At 37.3% G+C, this 12019-nt stretch overlaps 1 protein-coding gene across 1 annotated transcript in view; it reads right to left on the bottom strand.

Annotated features, from left to right (window-relative positions):
• The window catches only part of TTN (titin), a gene marked incomplete at both ends in the record, with an annotated part of 239913 nt that overhangs the window by 92935 nt on the left and 134959 nt on the right, over window positions 1–12019 (bottom strand). The window contains 17 exons of the mRNA XM_080346387.1: window positions 704–830; window positions 1778–1917; window positions 2015–2281; window positions 2796–3062; window positions 3153–3419; window positions 3539–3665; window positions 3794–3933; window positions 4473–4736; window positions 4880–5146; window positions 5250–5513; window positions 5600–5726; window positions 6186–6325; window positions 6463–6738; window positions 6972–7247; window positions 7454–7849; window positions 7930–7980; window positions 11927–12010. Coding sequence (XP_080202513.1) covers window positions 704–830; window positions 1778–1917; window positions 2015–2281; window positions 2796–3062; window positions 3153–3419; window positions 3539–3665; window positions 3794–3933; window positions 4473–4736; window positions 4880–5146; window positions 5250–5513; window positions 5600–5726; window positions 6186–6325; window positions 6463–6738; window positions 6972–7247; window positions 7454–7849; window positions 7930–7980; window positions 11927–12010 — 3480 coding nt within the window. The remainder of the gene's footprint in view (window positions 1–703; window positions 831–1777; window positions 1918–2014; window positions 2282–2795; window positions 3063–3152; window positions 3420–3538; window positions 3666–3793; window positions 3934–4472; window positions 4737–4879; window positions 5147–5249; window positions 5514–5599; window positions 5727–6185; window positions 6326–6462; window positions 6739–6971; window positions 7248–7453; window positions 7850–7929; window positions 7981–11926; window positions 12011–12019) is intronic.

Here is a 12019-nt window from a genome sequence, read left to right as displayed (position 1 = left end):
TGCTGCCCTTATGTACTAATCTCCATGGTGGCTTCCCTCAAGAGAGACAGACATCGCAATGCTGCTCTTTAAATTCCCTAAATAGAAGAGGCCACCCTGGGTTTTTAGGGGGAGGGCTGGCCACCTAAAATTTCCTATTTGCAGAACGTGTTTCTTTAAATTGAACAAGGTCAGCAGGAAAGTTGCCGTGCATCTGTCTCCCTGCCAAGCCTTGCATGCCTATTGCTAGATAAGGCATGTGTTTTCCAAAATAGCAAGGGCTAGGATTGGAGTGGGAAACAAGTGTTCTTCAACTGTGTGATCTGTCCCTGTCCATCAAACCCTTAACCCTATCCCCAGATATCACTGTGATCCCAGCCTCTCAGGTTAACATGATACTTTAAAGCAGTAAAGTCTCTGTTTGTATTATTTTGATTTCATAATAACATATGATGCCACACCACAAAGCAGCCTTCAAGGCCAACTCCTTTTTCTACTTCTCCTATATGAATAAACTATATACAAGGTTAAAAAACATATAGGACATTCTTTAACTAAAAACTTAAGATGACTTGAGTAATTAATCCTTGAGTTGCTGTTCTGGAAAGAATTGCTGTGGGTTTAATACAGCACAAAGATTCATCCACCCATTCCAAAGAGACAATGAGGACCTTGTTTCCTTGTTTTCACTTAATTAATTAATTTCAGTTTAAAAGACACCTACGTTTCACTCGAAGGTGAGCACCGGATTTGGCATTTGCTGCTTGGAAATCTACTCCACCAGCTTGATCTAAGCGTACATTGTACAGGGTAAGGAAGTGCTTTTTGCCCTCCTCCTTGATTTCACAATCCTGCAAAAAAAGACAGTGGAAAAAATTGTTTCACCTCTTTTTGTGCTCCTAACCACAAGAGACCCTACTTCTCATACCATGTTTCTGTTGTCTCTTGCTCCACTCACAACACTTAGGCCCACTGCTATCTGCAATATACCTTATAAACTTTCATTCATAGACCTTTCCTTTCAAAGTCTCTTCCTAATACAGTCTGCTTCCTCTTGGAGAGAGAGAGCAAGAGACAACACATTTGTGTTGGTGAATGGGCCAATATATCCATATGTACACCAGTTAGAAGCCTAAGCGAACTAGATATTACTAAGCTTGTGCTGTGACCTTTACTTGAGAAGGGTCCTTTTTTCTTATCCAGGCATTGATTTTTGTAGAACTTCTGGGCTTTGTGTGTTGTTCATACCGGTACTGTTACAAACAAGAGAGCTGCCAAATTATTTCCAGTCATGATTGTCTTGTTTCTGAATTTTCCAGATCATCCCAGCAAAGAATTAAAAATATTTGATTAAGCCTTATACCATTTTAAACCAACTTTAGCTGTCATAGTAATGGAAAAAAGCTTGAAAATGTGACCTACATCTATTTAAACCAAACATAACTCAAAAAAAAAGGTAAATCCAGACAATCCAAACTCCGTATTTTTAAATGCCATTATGTTTAAGCGAATTGCACAAAGTCATTGCACTTTGGATACAGGATTGTTAAAGACTAGCAATACAGAATGTACTTATTTATGGAAAACAATTTATTATTTAGCTATTAGATATGATATTTTGGATTAAGTTTATACCATATTTTAGTTTTATTAAGAAAAGAATACAGTATTTTTATTATAGTGACCCTTATTTAAAGCAGAAAGAGATTTCACTTAGATTCTGCAGCCACCTTCTTATCCCTCATATCCTACAAATTTTTGAGACATATGTAAGAAACATCGTGAAATATTTGCTTACAGCTGATTCAGTCAGGGGTTCTCCTTTTAGTTTCCAATTGCCATGGACACCTTCTTCAGAGATTTCAATATCAAAACGGGCAGTCTCTGTCTCAATCACCTCCACACTGTATAGTGGACGTACGATCTCAATATCCCGGTCTAGGGAAAAAAAAAAAAAAAAAGGGATTGATTCCCTCAATCTCAAAAAGATTCCGGAAGATCTCTACTACAGATGAGCTCACTAAAATAACTGTACCTTCAATATTGAGTTTAGCAGAGGTTTGATCAGTACCACAGTCACAAGTATACTGTCCAATGTCCTTCTTCAAAGCTTTCTTGAGGATAAGGATCCTCTTTTTACCATCAGCCTTAATAACAACATTCTTTGATGGAGTAATTGGTTTACCATCCTTCATCCACTTCACTGGGGCATCTGCTTTGCTGATTTCGCATTGTAAGATTACTTCATCTTTCTCTACAGCAGTGTAATCCTGCAGCTTCCCAGTGAAGTATGGGTCTCCCTCTGCAAGCAAGAGTCAAGATACGTTTCAGTCTGACATTTTAGTCTTTCAGAAACGACAATTAGTTCTTACCATAAAATATATTTCCTTTCTATGCCCTGCAAGAAGGATTGAATATAGTTCTTACAAATATTACACAGTTCTGTTGCAAAAGAAAAAAACAACAAATATCTAAGAAACAACTCAGCTTATTACTAATACTACTGACAACATTGTTTTGGTGCTCCAGGAGTTTCAGAGCACCATTTAAGTATCTAATAGTTTCTAATAGTTAATTTTGTAACAGTTGCATGACACTTTAAAATTATTTTACTTATCCTTTGTAAATTGTGAAACTGAGACTCGAAGTCAAACAAATTGTAAAACGGTTAGAAAGCACTATTTAGATTTGGGCCAAACCCCAAAAAACACATCAAAATAAACCAAAACCAACCCCAAGACTTTCTGATCACAATTTTTCATTATTAAGACACTTCCAATAATATACATCATGGAACTTATTTTGTGTATTCTTACCAAGAACAGTGAGCTTAGCTTCTGAGGATTTGTCCATAGCTTCCACTTTAATCTGAGAAGTATCATCAATAGTAAGATCTTTGATTGTGAGTGTATGGAATTTGCCCTCATCTGTCATTGAAACCACTTTGGTGGTATGTAATCGCTGGTCATTCTTGAACCAGATAACAGGGATATTTTCATGAGAGAGTTCCACACTGAACACTGCAGTTTCTCGCTCCTTTTTAGTTACATCCTTGAGAGGAGTGATGAATTTCAGACGGATACCTACAACATAACATTTCATTAAGAATGATATTATCAATAAAAACTATTCAAGGACTATGGTCCGAATCTTTCCTAGAAAGTCAGACAAACCTTCAATAATTAGCTTGGCACTTGTTATCTTATCCTCAGCTTCAAATATGTATTTAGCTTCATCCTCAAATGCAACAGATTTAATAATCAGAGCATGCTTTGTTCCGTCTGAAATTATTTCAAATCTTTCATCAGGAGTGATCTCTTGTGTGCCTTTCAACCAGCGGAAAGTCTTGGGTTCTCTGGACACCTCACATTCAAACTTGGCCTCATCCTTCTCAAAGACCTTCACATCACTTAATGGAGTGATGAAGATGAGAGGCAATTCTGAAATCAAAGAAGAGCACTTTCACTTCAGTAAAAGGTTCATATAGACCTTTCTGCTGCTAGAGTTGTTCTGATGCCTTAAGATACACATGGAAATGATGGCAAAGTGCAGACTGTACCTTTCACTTTCAGATTAGCAGCACTTTTAGCATTAGCAGCTTGGAAAGACACTTCTCCAGTCATATCAAGTTTGCAGTTATGAAGGACAAGAGTATGCTTCTTCCCATCTTCAATGATTTCACAGTCCTGGCAAAAAAGAAACACCCCCCCCCCCCCCAATGTGAATATACTAAGAAATCACTCAGAAGACATTATTATTTAATATGTTTTTTTCCAGTGTTAATTATGGTATAAAAATAAAGAAGCTGTCTTACAGGTGAAGGTGTTAGGGTTTCTCCCTTTAGCTTCCATACAGGATGGACATCAGGCTCAGAAATTTCAATCTCAAAACGTGCTGTTTCACCAACAAATACTTCCACTCCATACAGTGGGCGCTCCACTTTAATTAAGCGAGCTAAAATAAAAAAAAACCCAGAAGTTCACATCTGTTTATTCATTTATTCTGTACCATAGAAATGTAGTACTGAAAAGGATCTCAACTGTCTCTATATTCCTCCTTTAGGGCATTCAAATGCTATCACTGATAAATGTTTAGCTAACCTCTTTTTAAAAAACTGCAAGTTTGGGCAATCTGCAACTGCCTTCTATAATATGTCTGAAAATTAAGTTATTTTTATTAAGAATATTTTCCTCATAGTTAACCCACATATCTGTCACAGTAAATTAAATACAGTTTGATTTTTCTTGACTGTAAATTGACATATAGAACAATTGATCATCTCTGTCTTACAACAGCCATTTATATATCTTGAGATATATTGTCTCTTGCAAACACTCTTAGTAACTGTAAATCTAGATACTTCAGCTATTCATCATAACAGCATGTTTTCTAAAGGTATAATTTTTGGTGTTGTACTGTAGAAAGTGTCTGTCTCTCTACACCATTTTACAAAGGTTTCAGCACTTTCCCTTAGCCAAGGCATGGTAACTTACGCTCAACGCCAACATTAGCACTTGTCTTGTCGGTTCCGCAGTCACACTCGTAAACACCCTTATCACTCTCTGCAGCCTTCTTGATCTTCAGGATACGACGCAAGCCATCCATTTTTATGGAAATTCTGTTTGAAGCAACTAGTTCTACACCATCTTTGTACCATTTTACTGGCACATCTTTGCTGAGTTCACACTCCAGAGTAACATCATCTTTCTCCAGAGCACTGTAGTCTTGTAATTTCACAGTGAAATATGGATCGGCCTCTACAAAAGGCACAGTGGATATGAAATGGTAAATTGATAACGTAAATTTACAAAAACATCAATATTTTGTCACTTTCTATGTATGATATTAAAAAGTGTTTATACATATTATATGGCATATTTTTAATTATTTATGTAATTACCTAAGACTTTGAGGTTTGCTTGTGTGTTCATGTCCTTGACTACGGCCTTTATTTCAGAGATATCATCAAGCGTTACTTCTCTCATTTCTAGTTTATGAACTTTGCCTTCTGAAGTAATAAGAACTGTTCTGCTTGTGTGGAGTCTCTTGTCATTTTGGTACCATTTCACTGGCATGTCCTCATGAGAAAGCTCAAACTGAAAGTGAGCTGTTTCCCCTTCTTTCACTGTTTGATCTTGTAGAGGTGAGATGAACTTCAGCCTCACACCTGTAAATTAGACACATAATTACTGTCGGAAAAAGGCTAATGTGGTTCTAAAAGATACATTATTTAACCATTTATATTGTTTTGTTCATAATGAGATACTTGCCTTCCACAAACAGTCTTGCTGTGCTCTTCTTGCCCTCAACTTCAGCAGTGTATTCTCCCTCATCATCAAACTGAGAATCATTGATTACAAGAATATGCTTCTTTCCATCTGCAATGATGTCAAATTTATCTCCGATCTTGAGTATATCAGTGCCCTTAGACCATATAACATTGGCTTCTCTGGTAAGGACACATTCAAACCGTGCTTGGCGCCTCTCAGGGACAGTAACATCTTTCAAGGGCACAGCAAAGTCCAGTTCAATTTCTGGAAGCAAAACAGAACACATAATTTGTAACATGCTCCATGTGAACTCTGCTTAGGTTGATACCATGCTCAATGGTGCATCGTACCTTTCACTGTCAGGATAGCTGTGGTAACTGCATTAAGTGCCTGGTATAGGACTTCACCAGCTTGATCTAACTTGACTTTGTGCAAGGTTAGGAAGCGTTTTCCTCCTTCAGATTTGATTTCACATGTCTGGAGAGATGACAGACTATGGTAAATACAATGTCTAGGTATTTTTAATAAAGGGATTCTATAAACAAAGAGTCAGCTAAAAAGATTGGAATTGCTTTTCAAGGGAAGTTAACACTTTTACTCAATAATAAAAAAGTGGAATGCATCTCTTTGGTGTTTCACACTTCTTTTAAATGTCAGCATCACTCCTAGCAACATATACAGGATATTTTTATTATTGTCTGAATAATATATTGTTACCCTTCGAGAAAATTAAGCCCTTCAAAACTTAGCTTTTATAGCATGCAATTCTTACTTAGAAAGCTAGTGTTTTTTAATCACCATAATGCTTAGCCTTTCTACATTCTGGACTGAGAAGCAATGACAGACCTGCAAAGATCTTACAATAAAGGCTCAAGGGAACCTGTTCACATTATTTAAATTTAAATAAATTGTGTTGTATAATTCAATTATGCTTACAGGTGAGGGTCTCAGGATTTCTCCTTTCAGCTTCCATTCACCAGGAATATCCTCCTCAGATATTTCTGTATCAAAGTTTGCTGTTTCTTTCTCGTAAACTGTAACATCCTCTAAAGGCTTCAGAAGTTCGACTTCACGTTCTAGAATGCATGAATGAACACACATATAATTAGCTCAAGTTTTGATAGAGGTTACGTTTTTTTGTTTGTTTGTTTAGAGGTTTTTGAACATTGGCCTATAAGCTGATTAAATATAATACAAACAAAAGCTTCTTTACCACCAAGGGTCAGTTTAGCTGGGTATCTGCGACCTTCAACTTCCACTGAATATTCCCCAATATCAGCAGGGCCAGCATTCTTGATTTTCAGGAAAATTTTATTTCCTTCTTTCAAAATTTCCGTCTTGTCAGTTGGTTCAGCAGGGATTTCCTCATCTCCTTTAAACCATTTAATGTTTGGTGTATCCTTGACAATGTCACAGGTGAAAGTAGCTGTTCCTTTTGGTTTCACATGCTGGTCTCTTATAGGTTTTACTAACCAGTCTCTTATCACTTCTGCATATGACAAAAAGTTACATAAAAATACAGCTTAGCAGAATTTACTACAAATAGATGGGTCATAAATAGAAGAAAGAGAACTAACAGATTTTGTATTAAAACAAGGTTTTAATAGCTGTAAAAATCTTATCTGTCCATTTATATTGTAATACAATGAGAAAAAGCTTTCCTAATTTTAAACCAGCCCAAGTATCTTACAGAGAAAGGAGAACACAATTTTGATTGCTTACCTACTACCTTAACACAAGATGAGCATGACAGCTCAGAATCTTCCACAGTAACAGTGTAAGTGCCAGCATCAGCATCATCTGAATCAGTGATCGTGAGGGTATGTGACAAGCCAATAACACCCAAAGCAAATTTCCCAGGCTTGTCTTTGATGATCTTCCCATCCTTCCTCCAGACCACATTTCTTTCTTTGTTAAGCTCACACGTCAAGTACAATGGCTGGCCTTTAATCACAGTGACTTCTTCATCAAGAGTTTTCACAAACCGCACTGGGAGTTCTGTGGGAAATACAACATTTTTATTTGTCTCATTTATATTCAGAAGGTGTGATGCAGCAATGTCTTACATATTAAATCAATGTGTAGTGATTGATGGAAGCAAAAGGGTCCATCTCTCAATCACTGTAAATTCACGAAGTACCAGTATTTCTAGCTTGAGGAGTAGCTAACCTTTAAATTATTGATAAACTTCAAACAGGGAATACCTTCAACAATGAGTTTGGCTGTAGAGGTCTTCTCTTTGTTTCCCAGTCGTAATACACAAGTATATTCACCAGCATCTGACAGCTGGACATCAATAATATGCAGCTTCCTATCTTTGCCATCAGCAATAAACTTGTGTTTTGGGCTCTCTCGGATGTTACTTCCGTCTTTCATCCAACTGGTAATTGCAGTGGATGGTGAAATAAGGACTTCAAAGATTGCAGAAGACCCAACAGATTCAGCTTCTGTTAGCACTATATCTTGCATCTCCTTGACAAACTTCAGTGGTACAGCCTTGAGTTGGTAAGTGAATGGAGGTTCTTCAGGAGGTTTTTCACCACCACTGCCTGGCCTGAGCTTCCTTCTTTCTGCATCTGCTGGTGAAGGTGTCTTCTTGGCTGCAATTCAGATTCAGAAATGAATAAACTAATCCTGATTTATTGCTTTTGCTTGTAGGTATTGACTTGTAGTATCCTACCTTTGACTGGACTGATACCTTTCGGAGTCTCTTCTTTTGGTGGCTTGGCCTCTGAAGTAGAACAGCAATATAATTAGGAACGTAGTTAAATAAACATACGTACCAAAATTAAGACAAACATTTCTTTTACAAATCAGCGTTTCTCTTCCTTTAGCTATATACATATACAAGGGGAGGAAGATAAAAAACATATGTATATATTTATACAACTTATACTGTCTGTGTCTCAGTGGTAAATTCAATATCTTGAAGCATGGGAAAGACACATATTCAGTGCTGGGGACTGAAAGGTAGCTTAGGAGCTCCTAGTTCCTCAATTTATTGTCCTGCCCGTTGTTTTGTAAAATTCTGCCATTCCCTGACACTTTACTCACAATTAGGCCCTTGACCAATACCCACCTGACAACCAAAATAGCTTAAGTACCTCTTACAAATAGTTTTTTTTTTAGAAAAAGCACATACTTTTACTAATGAAGACAACAAAAATATAAGTTGTATAAATTAAATACATGTTTCAGGATAAAGTAATACTCTCACAAATGAGGGATGTTCTGTTAGTTGCCCAACTTGTGATCAACATCTCAGACTTCTGAAAATATTTTCCATGCTATGCTGCTTCTCATCATCATTTTGTGAAAAGAAATATAAAAGATACTTTCAATGGGAGAAGGATATGAATGAAATGCAGGACATATTTTATTGCAGTGGATGGAAAAACGAATACTAGAAAAAAATGTGTGAATTCTTCTGAGAAGATAATGGCACACAACATGATTTATGCAGTTGTAATAAAAGTGTGAGACTAAGACAATGAACATTGATGACACAGATGTATGTACAGACAGGTAAGACAAACATGTGAAGAGTGGCTGAATGCCAATACAGCCAGTTGACAGACTAGATGGAAACGTGAATGGTGTTAAAGAATGAAAACAAACATCACAATTGAAAATGGTATTCCCCTGAAGCAAACAGTACAAGCACTTCATGGAAGAATTTGGTGGAGGTCTTCCTCACCTCGCTTTGCACGAGACTTCGCAGGAACATCCCGAACTTCATGTGATTCTCCAGGTGCATCCAAATTCCTGTTCTCACTCAAAGGTCTACTGTCCTGCTCTGTCACGTGAGCAGGTTCTGATTTCTGGTATTCTTTCTCTCCTTCATCTTTCTTAGCAGTTATTATCTTACCTATGCTTGAGGAGTAAGTAACTTCTCCATTTGCAGGGATTCCTTTGCTTGATGGTATTTTGTCCGAAAGCTTTCCCTTCTCTTTTTTCATGGTAACAGATGTGCTTTTTCCAGTGTCAGGTTTAGGTGATGTTTTTTCATCTGATATACCTTCTGTCACTGGAAGTTCTTTTCCCAAAAGCATCAGTTCTTCTACAGTAAAAGAAGATTTCTTTTCTTCAGTTTTATCTTTGCTGCTTTTGAGAGATTGAGTTTCTTTACGTTCATCCTGAATGGCATGAACTTCTTGGAATTGCTTTTTATCTTGACTCTGTGGTGGCTGAATAGTAACCTCCTCTGCTGACTCAGAGCTGTCAACTATTTTATCTTTGATTCCCTTTGCATGTTCTCCTATGGCATCTTCACCTTTCATTCCTTCTCCTGTAATCACCGTATCAAATTCTTCTTTTTCCACAGGCAGCTTTTCAGGGGCATCTGACTGTCCAATTTTGCCTTTGTTTAAGTGGGTGCTGAAGGTAGTTTTCTCTTCTTTCTCTGGTATAATCTTTTTCCCTGTTTTTTTATCACTTAGGAGTGCTTTCTCAGTCAACAGTTGTCCTGAACCCTCCTCATAATGAACTTCTCCTTCCTCTGCAGAATATTTTTCTCTTGCTTTCCTTTCCACTATTTCTGGCTTAAGAACAGATGGTTTAAAGATTGTGTAAGCTTTTTCTCTGGGAACCTTCTCATCTTCAGTGGGGTGTTCTAGGTCAACATCTTTTCTCAACACTGGTTTAGTCTCCTCAGACAGGTCTAAGGAATGCAGTTCTGCTGATGTAAAGTCCAGATTCTCATCTTCCTCATAATCTTGAATAATTTCCATTTTCTTTGCTTCTTTATCAAGAATCTTATCTATAGGAATTTCAGCTACTGTGGTACCAGGTTTCTTCATCCATTGAGTTTTATTTTGTATGCCATGCTCCTTTGTGGATTCTCCAAGAGGAACTTCAGATTTCTCTAGAGTAAAACCTCCTCTCTCTTCACTTCTAAGCAGATGAGTTTCAGCTATTCCTGCCTCTGTGGTATCCCTTACAAATGAAGCCTTACCCTTAATGGGAAATTCTTCAGGCTTCAAAGTGATCTTTGATTTTCTGTCTTTTCCTAGAAGTCTTTTCTGGTCCCTGGGCTCACATGGCTCTCTGGGTATATGTTTAGGTACATAAGTTGACTTGATTGCCTCTTCTTTTTCATGCACAGGAATCTTTCCTTCATGAAGAACACCAAACTTGTCAGAGACTTTCTCTACATCATCTTCCCTATGAACAACTAATTTAATTTCATCCCCCTTTTCTTCACCAGAATCTCTTTCCACATGTTCAGATGCCATAGAAATCAATGTCAATTCCTCATCAGGTAGTAGTGGTTCATCCTTTGCATAAGTAATGTGATCTGCTGCAACTTCCATTTTCTCACCTGTAAGAGCAGTCTTGCGTAAAACTATAGGTGTCATTTCTGGCTCCTCTTCTTCAGGAGCCAGGATAAAATATTTAAAAGCCACTTTCTCCTCCTCATCTCCTTCTGGCTTCAGTATTCCATCAACTGTTTCCAGTGATATTTTATACTCAAGTGGCTCTACTTTCTGAATGTCCAGAACTGCCTCCTTTGGACTTATTTTCTCTTTCACATGTGAGTGTTTCTCAACCAAAATCTTCTTTAGCACAATTGACTCGGCCTTTTCTTCTTCCACTGGAGGTATTTTATGTCTATGCTTTAGTACAGATGGTGCATCAGGCTTTTCTGCAGCTACAAAGGTTTCATAGGTAATTTAGAGAGTTAAAATCCATAAGAATAAGCATCAGGAACAATAAATTTTAAGATAAAATTTCCAGCTATACCTGAAATAAAATGAACATAGAACACTTTTTCTCCACATAACAGAAAACTTATAACACAATCACAAAACAAAAGAAAGACATGAATGACACTTACAAACAGTACAGAATACCTAAGTAAACCACTGTTAAGGTACAGAGCATTGTACCACTATTCTGCCAATTTAATTCCAATCTAGGTTATAAGTAGCAGAAAATGATAGCTTTCTAAGGGCATATCTGGCGAACTGTATAAATGGGTTATTGATGCCACTGCAGGCCTGGTTACGTCACCAAATTCATGGCCAGGCTTCTCAAGTGCCCAAGATCTGAGCTCTACTGTAATGATGAGGCCCTTTGAACGATGGGCGAGCAGCACATACATTAACTCGATTGAAGGACCTTGGACTCAGAGTGTTTCAGAGAAATCAAACTCTGAACATTTCTTTTTTCACAGCAAGGTATGATCTGCAGTCCTAAGCTTAGCAAATGAAGGTAGGAATGCTCTAGTTCTTCAACATCACTGTCACTTTTCATCAGGACTTCAATAACAAATTAGAAGGAGAAAACCAAGCAACACAAGAAATGTTTAGAAACCTGTCACCTTTCTTTTGCTGTACAGAAAATACAAGATGCAGTTCACAAGACATACATCAGGACATAAACAACATCAAGGAATCAACAGAACACACAAATTTCACAGTAGGACAATAAATAAAGGGACACATATAACCATCCAGAAACAAGAGCACAGATTTATCTCTATGGTATATCCGAGACACTTGTCTTTTACGTTAGCTGACAGTACCTAGAATAACGACATCCTTGAATGGGATCTCAAATCTTCCTGTAATTAATGAGTTATATGATTGTACAGCAATTCATTCTCTTTATCCTAAAGTTATTTAGGTATTTCAGAGAGAAAAACACGGTAAATAGCATAGAATAAACATAAATACCTGCTTTCTTTCCAACCACTGGGGCTGTCACTGGAGCAGTAACAGCTGGTGCTGGTTCTGCTGCTTGTTTTGGAGACTTTAGAGCTGTAGAAA

Source organism: Nesoenas mayeri (genome assembly GCF_963082525.1).
Source record: "Nesoenas mayeri genome assembly, chromosome: 6".
NCBI lineage: Eukaryota > Metazoa > Chordata > Aves > Columbiformes > Columbidae > Nesoenas > Nesoenas mayeri.
Note: the sequence above shows the minus strand (reverse complement) of the source record. Positions and strands in the feature narration are given on the sequence as shown.